At 51.9% G+C, this 26,982-nt stretch overlaps 8 protein-coding genes across 8 annotated transcripts; 2 read left to right on the forward strand and 6 right to left on the reverse strand.

Moving 5' to 3' along the window:
* Nucleotides 1–1,498: 1,498 nt before the first annotated feature.
* AYO21_05043 (hypothetical protein) lies at nucleotides 1,499–3,307 on the forward strand (the record flags this gene model as incomplete). Its single annotated transcript, XM_022655014.1, has 1 exon — nucleotides 1,499–3,307. The coding sequence occupies one exon, from the start codon at nucleotides 1,499–1,501 to the stop codon at nucleotides 3,305–3,307; it is 1,809 nt and encodes a 602-aa protein (XP_022512697.1).
* Nucleotides 3,308–6,326: 3,019 nt separating this feature from the next.
* Nucleotides 6,327–6,767, reverse strand: AYO21_05044 (hypothetical protein; the record flags this gene model as incomplete). Its single annotated transcript, XM_022655015.1, has 1 exon — nucleotides 6,327–6,767. The coding sequence occupies one exon, from the start codon at nucleotides 6,765–6,767 to the stop codon at nucleotides 6,327–6,329; it is 441 nt and encodes a 146-aa protein (XP_022512698.1).
* Nucleotides 6,768–9,681: 2,914 nt separating this feature from the next.
* On the reverse strand, nucleotides 9,682–10,326 carry AYO21_05045 (hypothetical protein; the record flags this gene model as incomplete). Its single annotated transcript, XM_022655016.1, has 1 exon — nucleotides 9,682–10,326. One exon carries the CDS (start codon nucleotides 10,324–10,326, stop codon nucleotides 9,682–9,684), a length of 645 nt encoding a protein of 214 aa, XP_022512699.1.
* A 1,458-nt stretch (nucleotides 10,327–11,784) lies between these two features.
* AYO21_05046 (hypothetical protein) lies at nucleotides 11,785–12,945 on the forward strand (the record flags this gene model as incomplete). The annotated part of the gene is made up of 3 exons (XM_022655017.1): nucleotides 11,785–11,867; nucleotides 11,920–12,550; nucleotides 12,607–12,945. The coding sequence occupies 3 exons, from the start codon at nucleotides 11,785–11,787 to the stop codon at nucleotides 12,943–12,945; spliced, it is 1,053 nt and encodes a 350-aa protein (XP_022512700.1).
* A 1,205-nt stretch (nucleotides 12,946–14,150) lies between these two features.
* On the reverse strand, nucleotides 14,151–15,665 carry AYO21_05047 (hypothetical protein; the record flags this gene model as incomplete). The annotated part of the gene is made up of 2 exons (XM_022655018.1): nucleotides 14,151–14,410; nucleotides 14,525–15,665. The coding sequence occupies 2 exons, from the start codon at nucleotides 15,663–15,665 to the stop codon at nucleotides 14,151–14,153; spliced, it is 1,401 nt and encodes a 466-aa protein (XP_022512701.1).
* A 727-nt stretch (nucleotides 15,666–16,392) lies between these two features.
* Nucleotides 16,393–18,159, reverse strand: AYO21_05048 (hypothetical protein; the record flags this gene model as incomplete). The annotated part of the gene is made up of 1 exon (XM_022655019.1): nucleotides 16,393–18,159. The coding sequence occupies one exon, from the start codon at nucleotides 18,157–18,159 to the stop codon at nucleotides 16,393–16,395; it is 1,767 nt and encodes a 588-aa protein (XP_022512702.1).
* Nucleotides 18,160–19,573: 1,414 nt separating this feature from the next.
* Nucleotides 19,574–25,156, reverse strand: AYO21_05049 (hypothetical protein; the record flags this gene model as incomplete). Its single annotated transcript, XM_022655020.1, has 2 exons — nucleotides 19,574–25,057; nucleotides 25,118–25,156. 2 exons carry the CDS (start codon nucleotides 25,154–25,156, stop codon nucleotides 19,574–19,576), a joined length of 5,523 nt encoding a protein of 1,840 aa, XP_022512703.1.
* Nucleotides 25,157–25,711: 555 nt separating this feature from the next.
* AYO21_05050 (hypothetical protein) lies at nucleotides 25,712–26,672 on the reverse strand (the record flags this gene model as incomplete). Its single annotated transcript, XM_022655021.1, has 4 exons — nucleotides 25,712–25,839; nucleotides 25,895–26,129; nucleotides 26,185–26,348; nucleotides 26,405–26,672. The coding sequence occupies 4 exons, from the start codon at nucleotides 26,670–26,672 to the stop codon at nucleotides 25,712–25,714; spliced, it is 795 nt and encodes a 264-aa protein (XP_022512704.1).
* Between the last annotated feature and the right edge of the window lie 310 nt (nucleotides 26,673–26,982).

A 26,982-nucleotide genomic window follows, 5' to 3' on the forward strand; every position in this document is an offset into this window, starting at 1 on the left:
ATAGACGGGCAATAAGGAAGGGTCTAGATTGTATAGCAATTATCCCGACCATATTCGACTAATACGAGAACCATGAGTTGAGAAGCTTTTGCACCGTCTCACCCCATCGTCAGAGTAGGGCGTGCACGGCGTGCATCAAGTATTGGCAAGGACGACAGGAAAGACCCTGCAGGATCAGATGCGGTATATGTGTCACGGGAAAATCTGCTGTTCCATGTTAGGCCCCAGGCTGACATGAGTGCGAATTGGAACTGGAATGTGATGGGAAGTAGTGCGCACGTGGGTGGATATTGCCCAGAAACTCCATGAGGAAATGTCAGTACCATAAAGTGAGGATGACATGAAGAATTTTTTTTTGGTTTTGAACTTGGACTAAAGGTTGTCGTTCAATTTGACTTGAGAATACGCCAGGAAGGGTGGATTACGGTGACAAAGAGAAACTGAAAATAGGAGGGATGTTGAGCGACAAAGTCATCGGAGGGCGTAAAGGGTGGAGTTGAGAGGACAAGGCACCAAAGGCCAGGCATCCACTTTGCTTACTTAGCAACTACCTCCAGGCCTACAAGGGGTACCAGAAGAGGGCGGAATGACAACTAAGGGGCGCTCACCGAGGCTGGTTACCGACTCATAGGCCCACGCTTGGGGGAGAGGGACGTCGCCAAAACCCACATGGAACTTGTCCCCATGGCGCGGGTCAATAGGCGGCTGTCTCCCCGTGCTCCCTTGCAATTGGTTTACTTGAGGCCTAAGGTATAGCAAAGGGCCCAATGTATACGCGGGGTGGAGTTTGGGGACCCATTATTTACTCAAATGATTGTTACCGTCTATGGTCCGCCCTTCGCATCGCATCATTCGCATGCAAAACTATACAAGAGGAAAAAAAACATAATTGACCATGTCAATTGCCCTTATTCCACCCGCCATGACTCACTTTTCACGGGGCCTGGGAATCCCTTGGGGGTTTTTCCCTTTTTTTCCCACTTCTTGTACTTGTTTACGCCTTTCGATACTTCCCACAATTAATTATTGGGCGGTGGAGCTTACGAATCATACGATCCGAGGCTTGGTTCCCAATTGACAATTGTCAGCTGAGTCGGTGGTTTGTGTAGTGGTGGTGGTCGTCGTGGATGGGACTGAGTATATACGGTGAACATGGCATGACATATAAATGAGAGAAGGGCATCGTTTGCTGTGTACCTGAACCCATCCTGTTTCCAGTTCTCCTCCTTATCACTCTCCAATCACCCTGCGCCGAACAGCCTTCCACCTGATCAACCCACCCCCGCATTCTACACAACCACGAGAGACACGAGAGCCTATCCAAGTGTCTTGGACTGCCCGAATCTGGTAATCGCGTCGACGACAGCCCCTCGTTCCCAGAGGATTGACGGCTTGGCCGTTGGCCGAAATCCCAATCGCTAGCAAGTCACCGGTTGTTATCACCGCCCAGTGATTCATCCTTGCATTTCCTGATTCCTTCTCTTCTTCCTTCTTCACTATGAGCACGCCTCGACAAATTGTCTCCGGCGAGATGCCTTCCTTTCTCTCCTCCGCAGTACCTTCTTACTCGGCTCGGTCTCGATCGTTGGCCCTCCCGTCCTCCTCGAGGCGAGGCTCAGCAATTGCTACGGCGATCGGATTACGCAAGAAGAGCGAAATCGACATCGTCCTAGAAGGCGACGCAGAATTCGTTCACTCGTACGCTACATATGACGAGATCAAGGGCCGCGTGGACATCCGATTCGAGAAGGACACTTCTTTCGACGACGTCAGTATCACATTCGAGGGCCGGAGTTGTACATACGTCGAGAAGATCGCAACCACTGCCCCCACCACGGGTCGCACGACAGGGAGACATACGTTCCTAAAAGTGCAACAGCCGATTCCCGAAAGCCTCTTGCCGGAAGGCAGCACCTTCGAGGCCGGTGTCACTTACTCGATCCCCTTCACATTTGTCGTCCCCGACAGATTACTCCCCTTCATCTGCTCGCACAAAGCCGACAATGAAGAGATCAGGAAACAACATTTGCAGCTGCCCCCAAGCCTGGGCGACCCCAGCGTCTCCGGAGACGGTCGTACACTGATGGACGACCTTGCACCAGACATGTCCAAGATCACCTACAGCGTCCGCGCCAGAATCACAAGATGGAACGCCGTCGGCAGGCTGTTGGAGCTGGCCGACAAGGAGGAGCGCGTCAGGATCATTCCTGCGAGAGAAGAAGCGCCCCCACTGAACACTGACGACAACCTGTCGGACCATGTCATGCGCAAGGAGAAGAGTGTCAGAAAGGGCCTCTTCAAGATCGGCAAGGTGGGCAGTTTGACGGCCGAGACGACTCAACCCAGAAGTCTCCGCCTTCCGCACCCACAGAAGCGGCAGACAGAACCGGTTTCTTCAATGGCGACCATCCATTTGCGCTTCGATCCTACCTCTCCAGACGACGTTCCTCCTCAGCTGGACTCTATCGCCAGCAAATTGAAGGCCTATACATTTTTCGGCGCTGCCCCGTATAGAATCATTCCAGAGGTTCGAAAACATGACAATTGGTCCGTTTTGCATGGTATATATCCAGAAACCGTCGCCTTATCGTCGCGTTGTCTATCGACTGTCTCTTGGGTCCGCCACGATCCTTCAGACCGCGGAAGCTTCTCTTCGTCGGATCTTTCTAGACGACCATCGGGCTATTCTACGACATCGACATCATCGATCCCGGAACCGACGTGCACGTATGAAATGGGCTCGCCTTTCTACACCGCCACCCTGCCGGTTCCGATCGCACTTCCAACGCCATCGAGCAGCGGCCGACCCAGAGTTTTTGTGCCGACATTCCATTCTTGTATTGTTTCAAGGACTTATTCTGTTGAGCTGAACATTTCCTTTCGTACTCCAGGTGCCAATGTCTCAAGCAGCCATATTACTCTCAAGACACCTATACAGGTGTCGGCGGAAGGAGGAGCCCCGCCCGTTCAAGTTCAGGAAACGGACGCTGCGATCGCGGCGGAGATCGAACAGCAATTCGGACTGTACGAAGCTCGCCAACTGGAGGAAGCTGGCTTGGGCCTCGAAAGTCCAATGTACGAAGAGCCTTCTCCAGCGATGCTTATCCCCGGCACCCGACATCTGAGTCTTGCGGACCATGCCGCAATCCCACCGCCTTCGTTTACAGCACCAGTACTTCACTCGGGCGTCGATGCCGGCGCACCACCCGAATACCGCGCTGGATCTGCTTTCAACACATACAGCGCGAGGGACAGGCCGGGAGGACCTAGAACCCAAGCTGTGAGTCTCACTGCTTCCAAAGCATAGATCCCTTGCTTTTCCCAGTCTCACTATTTCTTCTCCCGAAGATCGCCCCCATTATGCCCTTCTTTGTGTGACGAAGAGGGGTGGAAGAGAGTGAACAGAAGCTGAGAGATACGTGGAGTTGCAGTTGGACGAAGAAGGGAGTGATGACACCGAAAAGGAAGATGAGAAGCCGCCATCGAGACGGGCCCAACACCGCACCAGGGAGACATGGACGGAAGAGAATTACGCACCAGAGAACGGGAGCTTGGCCTGAGACGCTGGAGTCCTCCCTCCCTCCCTCTCTCTCTTTTCACTAAGCATCGAGCTTCTTCCTCCTTGCTTGCTTGATTGCCTCTTTCAGATGACTCACACAAGTCGCTGCAGGAATATACCTGGGCGTGGCAAAGACGGCCAGGCTCGAGATATTCAAGACCTCCGCTATCGCTGTCGGCCATGGTCATTCTCGCACTGTGAGAGCGGTACCTTGCAACGTTATTGAGGTCAACCGACCGTCTATCATTTACGCACAAAAGTTACTACTACTCCGGCGGAATGAGCTGGTGCCTCGACCGAGCCGAGTTATCTATTCTGTTCTGGGTTTTGATCTATGTTTGTTTGGAATTTGGGCTAAGATGCCGATCGAATCTTTCCCGGGCATCTGAGCATGGCATTGGCGTTTTTGGACTTGAGGTTGGATGACATATTTGCAATCTGGAAAGAAGAACAAATGACTGAATGAACGAGTAAGAGAAGGGATCAACTCCCCGAGCCCCTTCACAGAACAGAGGGGGTGCTTTGGTTTTTCTGGGATTATAATAAGACCTCTGAGGAGGAGGGGAGGTAGTGGGAATGGCACCAGGAAGCACCAAAGCTGATTGAATTTTTGCGCAAAAGAGATACCCTTGAGATTGGTTTGATTTGATTTTTTCCATAGTTCGTATGTGTGCACGTCTCTTTCTTTCTATACCTGGAATTGAATTGATCATCTATTGCATCTTTCGTATTTGTCTCTGATCTGTCTCGTCCTTCTGTCTCGTCCTTTGTCAGCTAGCTATACTGACCATCTTTGCGTCGCCCTTCAGCGTTCTTCTCCTCTTACTATAAGATTGGTGTCTTGGTGTTGTTCCCCGTTCATCTCGTATCCCTCGCCTCGCCTCGTCTGGGCCGAGGATGGACCGGCACGGCTTTCCCCCCGTTCTATATTGGGGAAGTAGGAGGAGTCACATCTACGTATGTCGCTATCAGTTTTGGGCGTCGTCGTTTCGGGGTAACTACCTATGGGTTATTCTGTGTGCCGAGCGAGGGATGCCGTCTACCTACCTAGGAAGTAGTAAGTCGGGGGTACCTGCCACGGTCAACGTGCGGTTATTTCATCTCCCGTGCGAGAATTACCTTGTTGCGAACGCGAATAATGATATTACCTCTTAAGGTGCTTCTAGTCTAGGTAGGCAGGGAGGGGGTCCCGACAAAAAAAAGGTTGGACAGACCACGAAACTATTAGGGCAAAACACGCGCCTGGCAACACTACTTCTACACCTTTAACTATGGAGATAATTTTATAAAACCCTGGGGAGATCGATAGATTGTCTCTATCGGTTATACCTGTATTAATCTTAGACTTGAAGACTACAACGTGAATTATAGGAGTATTGTCGTAAAGTCTCTGTATTAGCACCTATTTTGTGTCTATCCCACCGTCTTTGTCGAGACCGCTGGGCAGATAGGCCTTCTGTAGCCTAGCTATATTCAGCATCGGATATGGTGTCTATACCTTCCTAGAAAAGGACTTCGTATGGAGGAAGGTCGTGTGGCTAGGCCTTGTATGGGGTTAGCCGTGGTGCTTCTACTGGAAGGGTCTTCAATGGTCTGGTCGTAGTCGAGGTTATTGTACTTAGATGTACCCGAGGAATGGTGTTGTGTGGTGTCATGTTCCATGCCGGACATGGGATCTTCCATGAGGGGTTGTTGTTGTGTGCCTTAGCCGTGCTAGGTATCGTATTGTGCTGCTTGGTGATGTGCGTTATTGTGCATGGCCCTTCCTGCTCGACCGCGACCTCGACCGCGACCTCGACCTTGACCTCGACAGCCAAACGGCATCTCAACGATGTCCACTCTCGTGGTCTCCGAAACCTCCATCTTGATCACACCCGGCTTTATATCCTCAGGATGGTGATAGCGACACATGTGGGTCCGGCACCATTTGGCGAAACGTCGCCAGGGTGATAGGGCTTTCTCTTGGGAAGGTAATGGCCTGTGGAGCACAAACGTGGCCAGAGGCGTGACCTTAGACCCAACGAGGAAACCATCCCCCCCTGTCCCCCGGCCGCGAAGGTTGTGCTAGGTTCTTCTTGGGTCAGCCCATCGCCCACGTCAGGGCTAAGGTATAGCCAGCTGTATGCATCATTTATCACCTTGGCTGTTGGCGAGGTGTATGCTTAGCCTCGACCTTGATCCCCAAAACCCTCCAGCACCTCGGTCAGGACCTCGATTTGGGGCTCATCGCGTTCCGTCTCTTGTTGGGGTCAATCTCCTAACTTCGCTCTCTTTAATCGATAGATCCTTCATCCAGCCATCCATCCAGCCATACAGACAGAGAGACAGATAGACAGATAGAAATACCACGAATTCTGCTTGTGTTCACGAGTGGACCGACCTCGATCTTCACAGGCCTTTTGGCGACAAATCTGTATGCCTTCGGAGTCGTGTTTGGAAGTCTTACAATCCCCCTACCGGTCCATGCGGCGGTGAGTCCGACTCAGCCTCGACCCCCCAACCCTCAGCAGACAGTTTCATTTGGCACAGCCAGAGATGACCACAGCTTGCTGGTACAGGTCTTCCCACAACTTCATGTCCGAATCAGTCGGTAGAGTTCTAATCTCTCGCGTCTTATGTCGTCGAGGTCTTCTTCGCTGATGTCTGCGACAGCACCGGATCCCTCCTCCACAGCGGCGCGATGTTTCACGGCTCTACCATGCAATTCTTCTTCTGCCAGCGCAGCATGCTGCTTCGGCAGAGTCGATGTATATGCCATTACCGGCACCTAAGCCCTCGGCCTCCTTTTCGAGCCGGGCAACGACCCGGGTAGCTTCCGCCCTATCTCGGGCGATGAGCACATCGAAGAAGTCTTCCAGCGCCTTGTCAATTTCCGGCCTGATATCCCAGTGATAGGGTCCCGCCAGTCTCTTATAGTGTCAATATCCAAAGTTGGCTCGTCGGAGTCTGTGTGCGGGTCCTCGCCCTCGCCTGCGCCTTCTGTGTCGGCCTGCGGCAGCTGCGGCTGCTCGGTAAGGCTCGTAGTGGATATGCTGACGCTGTCCCGTTCATCGTCCACCATGTCCAGATCATTCCCCGCCATGTAGCCTAGCCAGAGCTTGGAGACCCCGGCGTATGCACGCTCCTCATCTTCTGTCGGGCTTCCCGGTAGGATTGCCAGGTATTCTCCGATATTCCCAGTGAGGAGAGCCTGGAGGGTCACGAGCATGCGATCGCGCCGCTCACGTTCTCTCTTCTGTCTGGTAGAGATCTTCGAGCTCAGCGAGCTTGTTATGACAATCGTCGGTTTTCTGAGCCAATGTTTGGCTCAGACTGACCGGCCTCGCCCGCCCCCAAAGTTGCAACCGTGTGTCGGAAACAGGGATCTTCAGCCGTGTATGCCGGCCCACAATGTCATTGAAATGCCCACCCTTGGGCATTTTCCTGCTCGACTCTTCCGTTTCGCTTTTGTTCCCTCTTCAGGAACCTTTCGACTTCCAAAGCTGGTCCTTGGGTCATACAATGGATGACACGACCCTTCTCTTCACTTCTTTTCTTACATCTAATTGTTATTTTCTTTTTGGTCTTAGCCAAACCAGTGGGTCGACTTCCATAGTCGTCTCTTCTCGATCCTGGAGCTCTTCCCTTTCCCTTTCGCTCTTAGGCACTTTCTCAACTGAGAACGAGAGCGGCAACAAGTTGGGCGACGACCCAGGACTCCAAGTCGAGTAGGTCGTCGATTCCGCCTCGAATGGACCTTTGTGCGGCCTTCTCGGGAGAGATGTCTCTTCCTCTTTCTTATCTCCTCTTTGCTCTCCCCTCTCTTGTTTCTCGCTTCTTCCTTTCGTTTCCCTTTTTTTTCTCTTCATTTTTTTCTTTTCTCGCACAAGCGGAGAACAAGCAATTCGTCGATGCCCATAAGGTCTTGACTTCTAGAACAAAGAGTATACCCTTTCGTTTCTAGCAACGCTACTAACAAAGCCAAAAAGATCGTGTGCCCATGCAAAGTCAAATCCAGCGTCAATCAACCTTGACGTTGGGGGGACACGAGAGGCAGAATTTCTTCGACAAGAGACTCTTGAGACTGTCAGCCCGCTGGTCCAGTGCGACCGCATTGTTCAACCTCTGCAACTGGACTGTATCCGTCCGGCTACGATCGAGTCTTGCCGTCTAATTCCCGGGAATGCAGGTATCAGTAACCATCTGACAGCTTTGATCCTTGTTTTTCTTCCAGAGAGATTCCTGGAGATGTTTTCATGACGAGGGAATCGGTGTCGATGAATGTAGATCCCTGTCTTGTTGTAATCCCTTCAAAGTAGGTCAAATGATCACTGATATGAGCCAAGTGACAACTAGATATTGTCTTGGATCGATATTCGAAGGCGTTCCTGGGCGAGATGTAGCATTTTCATACTTGTACCAGTGGGTTTCTTCTATCTTGTCGTAGTTGGCTGGTTTCGTCTCATTGTTGGTCCAATCCGGTGGCTTGAGATTCTTATCAAACTGTTCAGCTAATTGAACCTCGGCGAGAGCTGCTTTCGTGCGATCCAGTTCGTTGTGTTGAGGAGGATAGATGGTGGAAGCTGGCGGTAAACCGATTTCTTTTCGGTCCTGGGTTTCTAAGCCTCAGCATCGCTACAGTATCGCGGGCGGCATTTGCAACCACTGGAGGTGACTGGCCGTACCTGGCCTGAAAGGGATAAAATATTCATGGACTCTGGATAAGGATCACGCTGCTACGCAGGCGTATCCATATAATACGACAGTTGTAATTCGGTGATATGGGTAAGCGTACTGACAACCATGTACTGGCATGGACATATGCTGAGGTTGTGTGTATGTCGCACACAGGAACAGAACCAATTGTCAAGCGAGCCGCGTGTTCACTAGTGTTCTGCAAGTTGAGTGTTTCCTAAATCCAGCTTTTTTGTAGTCTTGCTGTCTTCTCAGTGTTCATCGTTCGCTCGTCGATTGTTAGAACGGGAGCCGCTCAGGATCGATATGGATTATCCACATGCTTTCCCTGGTGGCCAACGGGGAAAGAACAGGATGCAATGCCATGATCGGCTGTATAAGGAAATTTCGTCTGAGTTATCCTGATATCGTGGATGAGATTATTGTTTTATTGATAGTCTCCGTGGTCTTTGGTTTTTGCGTATCAGTGGCGCTTTCTCTTGCCCGCGGATGAGCTTCTCCGCGCAGAGTCTCATACTCTTTGGTGTAGTTGCAAGGACGACATTTGAGCCCTGATATTTGCAGGAAAAAGCACAGTCATCAAGTGTACTCGATCCCAGGTCGGCTTACGACTGTGATCAAGAGTGCAAGACAGCGAAACAGTGGTGTGCCCGAAGCGAAATGGTTCGTGTAAAGATAAGAATGGACGGTGGTGATCCAGCCTAATCATGGGATCGTCATCGCGCTTCGACGCGGCTAGAACTGCCTTGAATGCGATGGTCGTCAGAGGTCTGTCTTGAAATGTTTCCTTGAGTCGCATGTAAGTGGTGAAATTGTGTGGACAGACTGAGGAACCAACCACCCTTGCAAGACTTGACGAAAGTAATATCAGATCTCAGACGATAGCCGAAGGCTGCCGGCGGATTGTGTTAACATATTATAGAACGGGATTTGGTTTCGCCTGATGTGGAATCAGGATACTTACACCCTGCACCGCTGGAAGGTACCCGTCCATCGCAGAGCAGAAAACACATGTATCTGGATATGGGTTATGAGACCCAAGACGCACGAGACAGTGGTTTTGAAGAGGGGTGATCTTCTTATTCCTGCCCATCCTGTACTCAGCGGATGGGTTAATGCCGCATTTCTCCCTCGCGATGAAAGCCGATGAGCTTTCGGTCAAGAGAAACGCCGAGTAATGCTTTGCATGGTGGCGCGCACCAAAGAATGTTATCCTCGAGGAGATCGTCCGATCGCACCCCTCAGATATTGTGGACGCATGCCATGCTCTTCACAGTGGGAAGATATATCCCATGAAAGGGTCAGATGCCTGTCGAGCAGTAGGGGTCATCTATACAAGGCTTTGTGGGGTCAAATAGGGTTCAGGAACAATCACAGCAGGTCTCGCGAAGCCGGAAAGGCTTTGTGAGAAGCACGGAGGCCGCTTCCCCAAGCTAGCCAAGGCTTGGTCACCGTTGGATTTCTGATAGATCATCTTGGACGACTGAGGCTGCAGATGAAGCTTGATGGGTTGTGGGGTGATCGGCAATCGAGGACCGATACAGTTGTGCGAGTCCTGGAGGCTTGTCGACAAACTGTGCGGTTGAACAAAGGTGCTCCCTGTCAACATCGAAGACGCCCAGCCCAGCCGCAATACCAGGTGGGGGATTCAAGTCGGTGAGGCTTTGATATAACCTGGTCTTCAGGCTCGGTGAGAAGCCAGTAGAAAGATCGTTCTGACTGGGAGGCTGAAACCCGTCGTTGCATTGGACGCGACAGGTCATAGTCTTGGGCTGAGGTCGTCGTCTCGACTGGAGATTGCGAACATTGTAGGGATCTTGGAGCTTTGGATCGGGAAGCTGATAGTTCACCTTCACATCAAAGGGGCTTGCGTGTTGGGCTTTCTCGAGAGTGGCATGGGACGAGAAAACAACATCCACCTCCAGCTGCTCCGCATTGCTGGAGACAGTGGTGTTACGCGTCCTGAATGAGAGTACAGGGCCGAGGGATTGAAGCTTCTTTAATACAGCAGTTGATTCACCCAGTGTGCCTGGAGCTGGGGAGATGACAAGTCGAGCGGTCAGGTGCTGCAGTGGAATCTTTGTAATCGACATAAAGGCTTCTGCGTTGTTCACCTGGGATTGGCGTGCTTGAGAGATGGATCGAGATGGAAGAACAGAGAGTAGGATGTCTTTGGTGCTGGTGGGGGCAGACAAGGTCACACAGCTTTCAACCACAACAAAAGGGGGGAGGGGAGAGCTTGAGTCTGTGAGGTTGGAACGCGTTGGCAAGTTTGTCACGGTGTCACAGCATGGCATGGCACGCTAGCCGCATTTAGAGAAACAGGAAGAACCTCATGAGGGAGTTGTTCCGATATTTGATCCGGCCTCCTTGTTGGGCGTTCTGTGACGGCAAGCACGGCCTGCAGAGAAGGAAGGCGCGCCCGTCTGCACATAGGCCTTGGCCCCCCTCTCTTCCCCAAAAATAGAGGTCACACTCCCAGGGTTCAAACGGCTGGACTCTATTGCAGGGAGCATGACCTAGGTACAATCAGTCCCCCAGCATGCATCAAGTTCGCATACTGAATATCGGTATTTGGGATTGACTGAATAAGAGAAAACTTTATCGTCAATGCAGCAACATCTGCCAGAGAGTTGGTTACTCTTTCTTGCTTGCCCAGTCACCAGAGTTGAGCGACTTCAGATTCCTTTTTGGGGGCGAAATCGAGCCGCCTCCGGCCCCCACTTTACCCAGTGCCTCAGTGCCTCAAGGCTTGTTGGGCGACCATTCGCTCAGCCCACTAACAAGCCTCCCCAGCGCCCCTCCAACAATGTGCCAGAGCCCTGATGCCCTAACCGTCCTGCCCGTTCCAGTGCCCGCGTGCCTGGATCCCTCTCGACATGACCTACAGTAGTTAGAGCTGACGAGATCCCCGAGTCCTGTAACCCAGCTGTCTCAATTATCACACTCCTGATCATCGAAACTTCATCATCTCCTTGATTCTATCATTTGTATACATTCGCTTTTCCTTCTCTCGCTCCGTTGAATTCATATCACCCCATCAAATTCAATCGTCCAAACCAGGTTGCATCCATCACACAGGCCTATACCACCTGACACTGCCTACTACTGCCTTGGCTCGCCAGCTTCGCCCGCTCCAGACGCGCCCTGGACCAATCCTCACCTGCCACTGCCCCCCTCCTGAGTTTCAGCCGCAAGCCCAACCGAGAGAACTCTTTTCGCTCTTTGACCCAAGCCATTACTCTTGACTGACCCTCCTGCCGCCTTCAAGTCTCCTCAAGTCCCATACCTGTATCACCGAGACAGTCTTCGACGGTCGACGTTGAAACGTCGCTGAGCCGGACCACAACCCCCAAGAGTTGTGGTAGCCCAGATCAGTCAAAAGGGATTTCACCTCCGCTGCGCTTCAAGCCGTCAAAATTCGCGCTCACGAGTCTCGCGCTTCCCTCCTCGGAGGTCAGGCTGACAATTATCACCCATTGCCCGGAGGCTATCACCATCGCGAGGGTTATGCGATGAATGATTTTGATAAGAGAAAATCCATATCAATCATGTATCGGCCAAATTCAAAGTGGACATGGACTTTCTCCATTATTGCCCTAGTCCAGGCAATGATTATTCTCGCATTTGAGAGGTAGGCTGATGATTGTCTGTTGAACGTCGGATCAGTGCTAATGGTTTTCCAGCTATGTCTTTGCCCATTTCCAAATCCATCTCGAAGGCATTCCCGGCACCCTGACCTCGTCTCGTACGATTCCAACCTTTTTAACCTTGTATATTTTCGGGTTTTTGTACCAGCTAGTCCTTGTTTGGGACGCTCTGCGAATGAAGAATACCATTCAGGTCATTGGCCTGGTGATGTACAACGTCGGCCTACTCATCTACGGTTCCGTCCAGATGGATCAGATCAGGGATGCGATTTTGACGCTGGCTGAAGATGACTACATCCGCAAGAACATTTGGTCAGATACCGAACCATTTTTGATCGCCATTCCCTGTATTCTAGCCGTGGGGACAGTGCTCATGGCCGGCTGTGCCTGGAAACTGTACGACGAATTTGCATGGACAATCTACAAGAGGATTTCGGCCGACCTAAGGATGAAACGACGCTACCTCCAATACCAGGTCTACATCGCCCTGTTGAAGTTTGATTTCTTCTTCTTCCTCGGGTTTACTGTCCAGTTTGTGGTCATTGTCACCCAACGACAAGTCGAGTTCGCCCTCACCATTGCCGCTATGCCTATCACCATTTTCATTCTTCTAGCAGCTGCGTGGTTCGTCCGCAAAGAGTCCCTGTTTGGCACCATTGTTGTCATTGTAAGTATACACATCCAATCCCGCCGCTTTGGGCTCCTCCCTAACCTTGTATGCAGATACTTTACTTTGGCGGTCTGGCCTATTTTATTTTCAAGATGGTCCGCATGTACTCGCCTGGATGGGAGGGTCCCTATCTCCCAGCTCGAAAGGAACTCACCACCTTCGCTGTGTTGACCATCATTCTGATTCTTGTCACAATCACGTACGCCTGCATCTGTGCACACAACTATAACAAGGGACTGAAGCCCTACGTCAATAAGCCGCAGACGGTCGAGGATGACGAGAAGCCTATGAGCGGAAGTGCTTATGCTCCATTCGCAACGGAGATGGCACCATCTGGCAGTGGAAAACTGCCCGCACCGAGACCCGTTGCCAGTCGGATGGAAATTGACTAAACGAGATGCCAAAAGCTGTCTGAGTGTGTGTGTGTGTGTGTGTTCTTTTCCTTAGTGGATACCATGTAGCGGGCGTTTTTGAATGGATGACTCGTTACTACTTTTTCAACAATGTGCTCGGGAGGGGTTTCACTGTTCCCTTTTTCCTATCTGATGAGGGAGTCACGGCCTGGTATTGGCTGAATGAAAGATTTTCTATACCTTGGAAACCCAGGCACGAATCGGCCATGTGTATGTGAATGTAACTGTATATGCCAGAGGGAAACGAGGGCTGGTGAAAAAAGGGGGGTTGGGATTGGGGATTGGGGTGATTGAGGGCAGTAGGAGGCGGTCTCAGTCAGTTGAGTGCTCTACAGTGAGTACACGGTACAAGTATGAGGTACAGACTCGCAGAGTTGCAGAGTTGCAGAGTTACAAGAGTACATGTAACCCCTGTTCCTGCTTCAGGGGCAAAGGGGAGCCATATGCATGTACCGAGTATACAATACAGTACATTCATACATGTATACTGTCATATGCCTAGTATTCATACCTACGGATAGGAGGTGTGTATGTATGTATGTTTGTAGGTAGGTAGGTAGGTAGGTAGATACTAGAGGGACCGTACTACTAGTGTCCCTAGGTATGTATGTAGGCATTGAAAATGAAAATGAAAATGAAAATGAAAACGAAAATGAAAATCAGTGTTTGCTATGTACCATGTACCTAGCCACGACTATGTGCCCGCCTGCCACCGTGCCTGCCTACCTAATTGCCAATGTGCAGAGTACATACATGTCGAGCACCTACACACACAGGTAGAGAGACCCGAATATGAACGTATTTGTCAATGTCAGTCGTGAACCGATCACCAATCACCAACGGATTCGGCCCTGACGTTTCTGTGTCCAAGTCATCAATATTCATCATCCCAGCTTCGACCTTGTGTTCTCGCCGTCCCACAGCCCAGTCGTTGTCAAGCGTGTCTCGCAGCTCGCCCGCATCGGTTCGTGTTAGCAGAGAAAGCAAAAACAGAAGATTGATTCCTCCACAAAAGTCTGTGCAGCGCTCGCTCGGAGGATCGTTTGTCGTAATTTCCAGCACTTACATCGTTCCCTCCGAGGTCACCACTCTCCAACCTCCCTTCCTCTCGCATTTCTCCCCTTGTTCTCTCGTTATCGTTCTCCGGCATGCGCAAACACACACGCTCCATGCCAGCTCCCTTCTTACTCGGCCATGAAAATCTGCAGCATCTGCGGCAGATTGTGTCTCTTCTCCTCGACCATTTCGTCCGACACCTTCCAAAATGCCGTTGGGCCCGCGGGACCATGCACGTCGTAATCCTTGTCAAACCAGTTGCCCAGGACGCCTCGGGCGCTGCGGATGCCACCGATCTGTACACCTTCGGAACGCCAGCGCTCTTCGCCGTGGAAAATGGAGAACGAGGTCCAGCGGATCGCCTTGGTCGGGGTTTGGCGAACGGTTCCTGGTTGTGGTGTTTGAGTCAGCCAGATTCAGAAGTGCTAGGTTACAAGGCAAGCGGTGGAAACGGCGGGTTGGTTTTGTATTTGACGGAGTTTATGGGGACGGGTTCACTCACCTCTTATCCTGGAATTCGCGTTAGGATCCCACGCCATAAAGGTACTCCGACTGGTGCCTTCAAAGTAAACCACTGGCAACAGATCCTCTCCGTCCTCTCCTTTCTCCTCTTGTTCCTCGATCCTGGTGACATGCAATTGCAGTCTGATCAATCGAAAGGCCTCCCTCGTCGTGATGGGGTCTCGTTCCTGGGTCATGGGAATGTCCGCGTTTCTCTCGAAATTGAAGCGATAGAGGTCGTTATAGTCCAGGAAACAGACGATCCGCATCCAAGTCCCTGTGACACCATAGGGATCCAGAGCATCGAGGCTGGGGTTGGGAGCGGGCTTGATTTTTCCCGTGAGCGAGGATGAGACGTAGCTGTTGGGGGCGATGCCGCAGAAGAGGTTTGCCCAGGGTTTCAGGAGGTTGGATTTGGTGGACGAGACTGACGCACTTCCCTCGCCAGAAGACCGTGGAGAAGAACCGGTGAGTCCCAAGAAGTCTGTGTCGCTCAGTCCGCGTCGTTCACTGTACATTCGGTGATTGAAACCAAGGATCACCATGATGGCCTGGACCTTCTCCCAATCGATGCGTTGTGTGCCATCGTCGGTAAAGGGACCCCACATGTTCGACACGTTGTATCGGCGCAAGTCGTAGACTCGGGAGCGGGCCCACGGATGCGCGTCTCGGATCGGTCGCGGAGTATTTCGAAGCAGATGGCGTGCTTCCTCGCTCTGGGAATTCTCGTTGATGTCCGGGACATCATATTCGTCGGAGTCGTAGCTATCGTCGAATGGGCCGCGGTGCCCAGCCACTGCCAGGTGTGGACAAGATGGTTCATGTGAGATTGGCCAAGGAGAGTCTAGATTCATGCCTGCCAGAACGTGAAGTTGAGCAGAGAGTTGACGCAGATCTTCTGTGGGCGCCGCGGGCCATTGCTGAGGTCGGGCACGGGCGAAGAGGCTCGATCTACAGAGTATGGTATTGATGTTGGGCCCCTTGCTGTAGAGGTTTGATAGGAAGTCGGTGATCTTGGTGGACGAGGCGTCGGCTTGTTGGGCCAGTTGCAATGTCTGTGTAAGCACATCTTCTAGTGACTCGGTCTGAAGAACACGGTTAGCGGGATGGGGCGGGCTCGACGTAGCAGAGGTATAGTTCATGCCTTTATCTCGTCATGGTCTGACTCCAGGATCTTCTGAAGGTTCACTAGACGGGTCAGTCTCTCTCGCCAGGACTTGGTATCCCTGTCCAGAGGAGGATCCTGATGATACATTGTGGTTAGCAAGCAGCCTCTTTGATATCAAACCATGGCGGAAGCCGGCCTCGGCTCTTACAAAGCGGGACAGATAGTGAAGTCTCCAAAGGAATTCATCGCTACTGATGCAGTTGTTCAGGTGATGACATGTCCTCGCGAGAGATGCTAGGTCTGTTGGTTCCACATTCTGGAAGATATTGTGCAGGACTTCAGGAGCCAGATCAAGGAGCTGGTAGCGTGCCATGGTCAGGGATACAAAGCACGCGGTGAGGATGAGCCGGGGATAAGATTGCGGGGAGGGGTTGACTTCCAAGTCAGGTTTGTAGGTGGTGTTGTGCTCTCTCTGTCCCCTTGATTGCGCAAGGATATTGACAGGGAATTCAGCCTTGGGTCATGTTTATGATGGACTAGATGAGATGGATCCGAGAGTGAAGGTAATCGAGGTGAAGCTGGAAGTGATGATGGGATGAAGTGCAGTTCGTCCGGTTTCTTCCCGAGACTCTCGGAGATAAGGAATCGCGCCATTGTGCGCAGCCAAAACGGTCCGCAGTTTGTTCTACATTCACTGACACTGCGCTGAGTACATACATCGTTGACATCTTCCTCATCTACCTCAGGTCACCTACCCACGATTATATCTCAAACACATCCTGCTGTTGCCATGGACCCATTGTCCCCCGTATTCTGGGCCCCAGCTCCAGCCACAATGCATGATATCTCAACTGATCCGCCTGTCCAGTCCACAAAAACTGACCCAGCGTCCATCGGTACCCATCGTAGTCTAACAGCCCGTATCTACGGCAAGTCTTCGCCAGCATAAACACAAATGAAGCATGGACGGCTGCTAACGTACTGGTCACGGCTCCTGTCGAGAGCATCCATATTAACATTGTCGGAGAGAAGTCAAGTTCTCTGAGGTCCTCGTCCATGGTCATGAGCGTATCGTAAAGTTGTGTTGTCAAGACGTTGAAATGTCGGTATTTCAAGGGGTTTCCACGCAGGTGGTGATGGGTGAAGAGCAACGCTGCCAACGACACTGCCCGCCAAACGGTGGCCTCCCAACGATTGTTCCCTGAAACCGTGTCTCCTTGGACAATAAGCCTCAACTTCCTCTCGATCCGATGGAACATATCACCACGTCGCATCCTCCCCTCTTCACTAGTGCGGCGCAGAGGTTCGAGTTGCTCTGCGTTACAAAGTTCCCGGATGTCGTTGAGCAAATCCAGGACTTGATGACGAGGAGCACCAGCCGCCCTCAGCTCATCTCGGCTTAAGCCAGGCAGTGGTCCCGATAAGTTGTGATGTTGAAAGCCCGCCCATGATTCATCCCACACCTCAATGGGAGGGAAACGCAATTTCTCATCAAAGACTTCCGAGTATATGAGATCGTTCCAACTAATCAAGCGTTGCAGATGTTGCTGAACACCGGACCGCAGGGACGACATACCGCCCCTCAACTCGACGACGGCCCGCATGCCGTCCATGTGTTTGCTTGCCTCCGGATACGATTCCATTACGAGGGCAATGTTGGTCAGGGCCGCTATTGCCGCGATCGTTTCATCGCTGGCTGCCTGTTGGGAATCTGATAGACGGTCATTGATCAATGAGATAGCCGCCAGTTTGTGTTGCAGTGTTCTCATTTCCTCCTGCGCATCTGGGACTGCTCGGCGGTGACGAAAGTGCACTCCCCAGCTGTACATTGTCGCATGGAAAACCAGCTGGTCGCTGATGGCGAATTGTGACCAGTTGCTCTGTCCGTTGATCGGGCACCACGGGTACCTCTCATAGTGGCGGAATAGATACAGCCTTGCCTCGTCCCCTTCGTCCAAGTGGACGGGCAGGACACCGAAAACATCGATTTGTCGCGATCCAAGCCACGTCACAGGCATTCCAGGTACAAATCCCGACTCGGCCGCCGCCGTTTGCTGCGGGTTGAGAACGGATGCTGTCCGGCCCCTTGAAAGCTCAGATCCGGCCTGGGTACTAGCCTCCTCTTGCGTTCGGTCGGCCCTCCTCTTCCCTTTCCGATCTCGGTGGGAGTTTCTGAGCTCCAACTCTCCAGATCGCATCCTGAACCTCATTTTCTGCCCGCCCGTTGCACCCGTCGCATGTCTCTCTGTCTGTATTCTGGTGCCTGGAAACGACAGGACAGAGAAATTCTTGGATTCCGTATCTCGTTGCTCCGCATGGCTTCGTTCTAGATAGTTGCGCATCACATGTGCGCGCATCGTTCTCAGCTGCTTGCGGTCTTTCTGCGAGTTTTGGCCCGTGGATGCAATGAATAAGAAGCCGCCTTCTGAGGGTGCATTGTCTGTCTCTTGCTGAGGCGTGACTGATATCTCGCCGGCTTGAGGATTAGACACTTCGGGGTTTGGCCTCGAACTTGGTGTTGGTGTCATATTGTCGAGCGGCTTTGCAGATTGTATCAATTGACAGAAGTCCCGATCGCGCTTAGCTGGACGGTTTCTAATCTCGACGACGAGGATCACTTCGTACTCCTGCCGCTGTGAGTATAGCTTTGCACCTCTCTCGGGGCGAGATCTAGCATTGCCATGCCTGACCTTTACCTTTAGTTGGACCTTGAGATGAAGGGTTGGCCATGTCTTTCACCTTCTATCACGGCCGCAGTTCTTCAACAGCCAAAAGGGACACTACAACTGGTTTTTTCCCCTGACATCATGTTGTTGATAACAAGGCGAGGCTGGCACCCAGCTGGTGAGGCTGTTGGCTGCTTATGTAAAGCCCTCAAAGAACGGATTACTCATCATTTTGCATTTTCCCCTAGCTGGGTGCCTAGCACCCATAGCACCTAGAGGGTCGGTACGTCTATCTCTGTTATTCCACCCTCTCCCCTCCAACTCCTCCGTCCTTGAGAGAACAAAGTGACAAGAGATCGAATCTAAAATCCTGCCCTCCATCAGCTTATGGCGTGTCTTTCCCATTCATCGTCGTCATGCCCGTCGTCGCCGCGCTCTGGATTGAAGGACAGGATGCACAGGGCGCTTTCGCAACCCGGACTTGAACCCGGTAGGTCGAGGGAATGAGAGTTCACGGGTAGACAGACAGGGATGGTCATAGGTACTTTAGATGCTCCAGATATTCTACTCTAGGTATACAGATGTAGGTAAGGTAGAATGGATAGTCAGTACCCATAAGCACTTGATCTGTCAGACTCGGTCCTCGATACTCGATACTCGGTGCGTGGGACTCGATACTCAAGTAGAACTGCTTTGCTTGCTTGTTCAATTTGCATGCTTGCTCAAAGTTTCTCAAGTTGCTATACAACTATTCCCCGAATCAAGAATCACAGATGAACGAAACCATTTCCCCCCTTCTTTCTATCTCTTCTGACTCTCCCGACTCTATTCCCGCGAAGTCATCTGCTCATCTGTTGCTGTTGTCCACTCATCTCGAATTTGAATCAGAGAAATCAATCACGTACATACATACATTCATTCAATGCGCCAACCCTTGTCCTCCTTATCCTCGCTGTCCGCCGTTCAGCCGTCCCCAGATCCTCAATCCTCGTCTCATCTCCATACCGTGCCTTGATGAATCGTCTCGCCATGCCATGCCGTCTCTATCTCGTCTTTGGAAAGACAAGCAATACTGACTGAACCGGTTGACTGGCTGGCGCCAAAAACAACAGACTTCACAACAAAAGAGAAAGAAATAAAAAGTCTTCCCGAAACTCCAACGCTCTAATAAGTCAAATCGCCAATCCACAGGTTGCTCGTAAATCTATTGAATCCCATTCATGTTTCGCCCCCGGTCTTGTTCAGGAGCGCTCTGGTGTGGGCTGGCTGGCCGGCTTTATTCCATCCCTCCAGCGCCGTACCGATAGGTGCCACACAGACCAAAGACCCAGCCTGCCTCCCTCGTACCCGGGAATTGCATCATGTACACCCGTTCCTTACCCATGGTCACGCCGCCCGTCTCAGCAATGACCTCGTCCTCGCTCCAAGTCTTCATCGCAATACCTGTCTGCATGACGCGTTCGAAGCAGCTTTCACCCAACACACTGTCCAACAGTACAACGTCGCGGTTCTTGTTCTGAGTGATGAGAATACGCTTCTCGCGACCATTGCCGTGGACGCGATGGGGAGTATGGCTCGAGCTCGGGAGGCGAGGTCCACGGCTTTGTCCTGCTTGGCCTGCGCCTGCAATGTTTGACGGAGATCGAGGAGGACCGGCTATTGCTTGGGGAGATGCCCCTGGAGTTACGGTTCGATTTGGAGTCGATTGGCCACTTTCTGCTGCGGCGGATGATGGTGCTGGAAGAACGGTGAGACGAGCGGCCCCCAGGTTTTCCCAATGCTGTCCCTTTCTGACATAGAGTCGGATTTTCATATTGTTGACCATGCCTCCCCCTTCTGCGGCAGCTGCACTGGTCGATGGGACGTTCGGTCCATCTTTCCCTGGTATGAAACCAAGCTGACTGGGCGGGGGTGTACCTGAACCCGAACCTGTTCCAGTCCCACTGCTGGAGGAATACAGAGACTCGCCTGTGCCACCTCCACCATATCTGCGAATAACCGAAGATCGATTGAGATTGAAGGCGGAACTGACGCCGAGTCTCTTCAGCGCCGAGAAGGCGCTGGTCATCGTCCCCGAGCTCTCCACTGACATGTCGATTGAAGCGGGTGTTGGAGCAGATGAAGCCCGGTAACTCGATTTCTTCTGACTCCCAAAACTAAACCATGAACTCGCCCTCGACCGACTATGTTGAGCTTGTCCGACATTGAAAGTCACTGAAGGTTGGCGACGAGGCCGTGCATTTTGCAGCTGGATATACGTTGGGTTATTGCACCGAGCCCAGTTGATCATTCCATACAATGCTTCACATTCTTCGGGGTTCCGCGAACGGAACATAACATTATTGGTTGTTCTGATCTTGGAGTTTGCTGTAGGAGGAGACCGTATAGAGATGTCCAGTGCAGTGCCCCTGCGCAGCGGAACGATGGGCGTTAATTCGAAAGCTACCAGGGGCTGCTGAGAAATGGAGTCCTTTCCTGGCCCATGGTCGTCAAATAAGCGACTGGTCGAGGAGTTCTGAGGATCAGAATGGGCCGCTGACATCTCAAAGGCTTCAATCAAACCGGGTGAGATTACAATGGAGCACTCGTCGGGATAAATCTGCTCCCACATGCCTTTGTCCGACCACGAGCAAATCAAAGCAATTGTCCTCGCTTTCTTGTTCGCTGAGATTGTGGTCGATGCGGGAACCTTGCGGTAAGGTCCCTGGGAGGCAGAGTCTGAAGGAGCCAGTGTTCGGGTTCCGGTGGATTTGATTGAAGGTGGGGGTATATATTGTTTTGATATTCGACCCTCCGCTGGCTTGATGGCCACAAGTGGTGTTGGTCTGTCCCCATGCTCCGACACGAAGTCGTCTGAAGTGTCAGAAGACGAACTGCTGTCGCTATCCGAATCGTAGCCTGAACTGTCAGAGTCCGTGGAAGGTTCATATTCATGCTTCAAGGGTGAGGATGTCCGCCGCCTTACCGCCTTGCCTGCTGGACTCGGGGTGGCTTTCAATACAGGGCTGGGTCTATTGCTAGATATCGGCTGCAGAATCCTGGGATTGTGAGGCGGTGTGGCTGGCGGGGACGAAGATCCTAAGCCGGGGACAGAGGGGCGATCTTGACGCGTTTTGTGCTCTGGCGGACTTGGTATATCTTCGGTGTATAGTTGGCTCTTGGCTGAACTCTTTTGATCCCGTTTTGACCGTTGCTGCAACTGCTCAAGCACAGGAGTTGTTTGCTGTGTCCCTGAAGCTTGTCTCTCTGGCTGAGACAACGACGGACTCTCGTGGGCTTGAAGGGTCCGAAGCTTGTTGACGGTTGGTAGGTCTTTTGATGGGGTAGAGGAAATAGCTCGATGATATTCTGGTCTCTGCGGTGATGGTTTGGGGGAAGGTTTGGAAGAGTTGAAATTAGTGCTAGCCGTCTGTGCCTCCAGTATGGGAGGCTCCGTTGCGCTTGCTCTTGATTTCTGTGTCTGGTCTAATATCGGAGGACTATTGTAATCATTCCTGACATTGACTGGTTGGCTGGGCTTTGTTAAGACAGCATCTTTGTGGCCCTCAACCTGGGTTTTCGCTTCGTCGGAGGCCTTGTAAGTTGGGGGTGGACGGGATCGCACTGCTTCAGGATTTTTGCCCTGAGACACGTCACTAGGGTTAGTCACCGTAGTCTTAGACGACGACGACAATGATGACGAGGTGAATATGGTGGCATAATCCCGTATGGAACGGTCTGAAATGGTCGATCGATCGGAAGACACGACTGATGGGACCGACACTGGGCGTCGTCGCGGAACAGTCGAGGATTGCTGAAACTGGGGAGTGGGAAGAGGTTTCGACGCGAGTCCACCCCCAAGGTTCAACCGTGGTGATGGTCGATCATTCGGAGGCTTGGGCCGACTCGAGTCATTCCTTGCCCCTAGGACAGAAGGCTCGCCGATAGGTATGTCCAGATATTCGGTTGCAGTTGCAGGGCTTTCATCGACTGACTGACTCGTGGTTTTGGATGAGGAAGACTCGGCCTCAGCGGTAGTTGCAGTGGCCAGAGGTGAAGGTCGTCTCACAAAACTTGGTGTACGGTTCAACCTTGGGGGCAGCGGCTTTGAACCAAGCATATCCATCCATTCTGCCACGGCCTCTTTATCGTCCGTCTTCAAGGCCAACAATTCGTGCCATTCCTGTCCAAAACCTGCCCGACCCCGAATCATGATGACAAGATCGAATCCGTCCTCGCCACGTCTTGCTGATACCGAGCTCAGCTCCAAGGGAGCAAAGAGAAGCCACTTCCCTGTGTCGTCGATTTCACAGACCAGGACATCTCCACCAGTTGGATCACCACGGGCGTTGTCTCGAAAGACCAGTTCGACGCTACAATCCATCCTTTGTCCACTAGAGTGATAGATTGTGAGGTTGAAAACGTCTCTTGCCCTGACGCGGCGAGTTTTGTCGACAGTGATGTGAGCTGATGCTGCCATGGTCCTAATATCGCGCGCTCTTGTCGCATCAATGTTGGCAGCAGCCTCATCTTCCAGTCTAGCTTGTTCTTCTTGGTTCCGTCTCTTAGCAAATGCTGTCAGCTCAGCATAAGTGTTTGCCATCTGTACGGCAAGAGGCACGTCGTACTCATCCTTGATTCGGGCAAAAGTCTTGCTTAGAGCCTTGACTCTCACAAGCGGTCTCTTCAGCAGATAGGCAACGTCGACCTTCTTGCCTGCAGCGTCTACTATATCGCCAGCCTCGTCTCTGGCCATGCCTTGCTCTAGGGCTGATGAATTTTCCAGTGGTGCAAGGTTGACAACCACGTCTTGGAAGCCGAGTCTCCACGCTTGCAGGTAGTCTTTGTATGCTTTCTCCGTTGTTTGAGCCCAGTTGAGGAGACTGTCCAAATCCTGGGAAGGCAGTCGATTATGCAGGGCCTTCAATCTTTCCAGGGCGATCCCCATATCAATGATGGGCCTGGTGATGCTCTGGCCATCTTGGGGCGATGCCGAAGTGAACAGTCCAGCCGCAGCCGCCGCGTCTGTTTTAGACAGAAGACATTGGAGCAAGACTGGAATGACACCGTCGACCAAGGTTCGCAATTCCCGTGAATAATTTTCTTCGTCGGCAACCACCGCGGCGAGTATTTCTTGCGCTGAGCTTGACTGAGGTTTCACCTGGGTAGGTCTCGCTCTGCGTCTCGATCGACGGGGTCGGCTGCCTCTCGGCAAAGACAGAACTGACATCAAATCTTCGTGGGTGGTCAGCCTGCGTTTGAGGTCGCAAACTTGTCCGGGGATCCCTTCATCAGCCAGAGGCTTTGGATCGATTTCTTTGAGAGTCTCCACAGACTGAATCGTTGAAAGTAGGTGCGGGCCTGTTGGGGGACACGGTCGTTGAGGTAGGCTAGGAGCTCTGATATCCGCGTTCTCAGCTGGAGAAATGTCTGCCTGTGACACTGTGGGTTCTGGGGAGGCTTCAACCGATGGCGTCTCTTTCCTGCTCGAGCCTCGCTGGCGGCGAACTTTCGCACCTCGTCTTCGTAGGGTTGAGGGTGAGCCATCATTTCCATCCTGGGCCTCATTTGCACCATTGCTAAAGTCTGCCGAGGACTTCTGGTTTGCGTTGGGCGAGGGTACGGAATAACCAGGCCTTGGGGTATGATTGGGGCTTGATTCAGCCTGCTGAGGTGAAATGGAATTCCATATCTGATTGGGATCGGGGGTGATAGACTTCTCGGTAGAGGATCTCTTCCGGTGCGTACGTTTCTTCAACGGCTGGGGCACTTCGACTGGTGGCTGCTCTTCTAAGCCGTCCTTTTCGACAAAGGGATCGGGTTGCTCGTCAAGCCACGCTTCAATGCTGGGTAGCCTGTTGCCGGGGGAAGAGAGCGTCTCGGACTTGACGAACATGCCTCTGGTCTTGCCTAACAATCCACCCTTCTTGGATTTGGGCGCTTGTCCACCCAAAGAGGCTTCCGGAGGCTTCCCCAACAACTCGGCATATTTGCTTGGTCTCCAATTGCCAGGAACGTCCTCGTCCTCGTCCTGCCCTGTTGGGTCGTGGGCATGTCTCCCAAAATCTCCGGACAAGATAGACTCGGTAGTCAAGTGTCGAGCAAGATCTTCGTCCGCTTGGCTCTCTAAGTCGTAAGCTGGCGGCGATATTGCCTCGTGTGCTTGGTCGTCGTCTGGAATTGGTGCCACTCTAATGCCGTCGTCATGCGGCATTGCTTGTTCCGCTCCTTGTTCGGCATTCGAATATTGCTTTGTTCTTGAGCGTCGTCGCCCTTTGGTCTTTTCTTGATTCGAGGTATAGGAGAGGTCATACAATCGTGATTCGGGCCGTCGGCTGGTTCCAACTTTTCCATCCTGGTTCTCTCTGGTTTGCTTTTGTGTCTTCCAGTGACCATCGCTGATAATACGCTTTCGCGGGGCACTAGAGCTCCTTTCCCTCTCCTGCTGCTCTTCAGCTTTGGCCCTGGCTCTTCCGCCGATCCGACTTCTCGTCTCATTTCCGCATTCCGACTCGGGTCTCGACACGGTGGAGGGGCATTCAGAAATGGGAATCGATCGGACGCTCACTGCGTCTGGGGCCAAGGCATTTGCTGCGCCTTGAGCCTGCCATTGTCGGATACGATCCTGGACAGAAGGCGATTCGTACAGCCCACTGGGACGAGGTGAGTCTACATTTTGCGGTTTTGAGGAAGGACGTGTGTTGGAGCGATTGTGCTTGGAAGTTCGGCGGTCGGCGGTTGGAGTTGATTCGGCTCGCATTGACAGATATGCGTCCAAGCGCTATGTTATGGTCGCCTTCTATATCATCAATGTGTGGTGACTATTGCTCGATCCATATACAGTTGTTCTCGTGAGCGGTGAAGACCATTCCGTGGGCATATTGGTGTTCGGTTTGGTGTACGAGGAAGTTCTTAGTAGTGGTGTAGGGTCAAGGGAGTTGTGGTACGGACGCCCTCTCTTGGACAAAAATAACTGCAGATACCAGCGGTAATGATACCGGAACCATCACTGGGTTTCATGCAAGGTGTAGTTTCAAAAGGTGGTGGTAGCGCAGGTCAATATGCAAGCATGCAGGTTGCGTCAAAGATCCCAGCTTGCCGGGCCGGATAAGTCGCAACGGTTCCCAGGGCAACCACCAAGATCGATAACCGAACACGACCCGGAAGAATACAAATAGAAACAAATAGTAGATCCCATACTCAAAACAGAAGGATTAATCTTTTCTCTGGTGTGTAGATCGCTCAGTACTTCAGCTGCTATGCTTCAACTCTAAGATATGCCTCGCTTACATTTGAGGCCCATAGTAGTCTGGACCAGCATTTGCGATTTGAACTAGTTCCTGAAGCAAGATGCAGTTCTGGCAGAAATCAGATGAACCCATCCTGATCCATGAACTATTCTAGTGGACGCCACCACTCTATTTGATGGCCCCTATCATGCATGCTTGATGTGGCCGTTGGCTTTCGGTCTGGTCACTTTGCCATTCTCTTGCAGCGAGTGCGACATCCGGTCAAGCGCCTTGAAAGCTCTGGCTGTGATTCGCAGGCTACTAGTGAGCAGGACTGTGGATGCACAAGTAAGCTCTGGATTGCTCGATCGGGGCCAGGAATGACTTACTTGCTGGAATGACAATCCAGAAGATATTCATGAGGAAATAATAAAACCAGAAATAGTATGGCTCAGGTCGGCAATATGTCAAGTTCTTGTAGTAATGATCAAACATCGAGGTCGCGTAGTAGAGTATGTCGCCATAGATCTGTCCAAGTGAAACGATTGCCTGCAGTGGGTAACGCAGAGGATGGGAGACGATGATGAAATACACCATCAAGAATGAAAGGGGACCCCAGAATACCTAAGCCATGTCAGTGCGACATGCGCTTCTTGGAGGCGCGTAGACAAGTCCATACCGCCGTGATCGTCTCCATACACAAGACAAACGGATCTGAGGTCAAATATCGCGAATCTGATAACGAGTATTCTTTCCACAATTGACCGAAGAGATCTTGGAGACCGCCCATGCGGGTATGGTTGTAGGCAAAGTAGCCTTCGAAAAACAAGTGAATGAAGCCGCCTTTTCAATGTCAGTGTCCGCCTCGCCCAATCACGAGTATGTGGCTCTTCTCATACACAGGCAAAACCAAAGCGCCGTTATTTTATCTCCAGTTTTGAGACGTGGTGCAAGACTTGATGCAAGGAACCAGGTGAGCGAGAGGATGACGGTACAGCCAACCGCAAAGCTGGCTAGTAACTCCGGGACTGTCATTTCGTTTGCGGCGTAGTTGACAACTTCGATCTCTGTGGGATAGTAGGGATGGATCGGTTTGGCCACGACGATTGGTGGTTCTGGAATAGAGGCAGGCCGAGGAGATGCCATCAGGTTCCTTATGAAATCCATGCTGGCGGTTGACGAACGTGAGGGACAACAGCAGCTTCAGGCGCAGGAAAAGGTTGAGGAGGGGAGCTCTCACAAGGGAAAAAAAAAAAGGGATGCGCGACGAAGATCAATCAAACTTGACACTTTCCAAGTGCCAAACTCCCCAACCGCAGCAAAGAGGTTGAAGATAGATGCGTGATAAGGCTTTGACTTAGCAGTCCAGAACAATGGTGTTGACAGCCTGCGTCAATAGGATCTTCAGTCGCGCGATGCCACTGGGATCTTCGACTGCCTGCGTTGGCACATTGGGTACGCATGTGCACGTGTTAAG

This window comes from Fonsecaea monophora (genome assembly GCF_001642475.1).
Source record: "Fonsecaea monophora strain CBS 269.37 chromosome Unknown Scaff30, whole genome shotgun sequence".
NCBI classification, from domain to species: Eukaryota; Fungi; Ascomycota; class Eurotiomycetes; order Chaetothyriales; family Herpotrichiellaceae; genus Fonsecaea; species Fonsecaea monophora.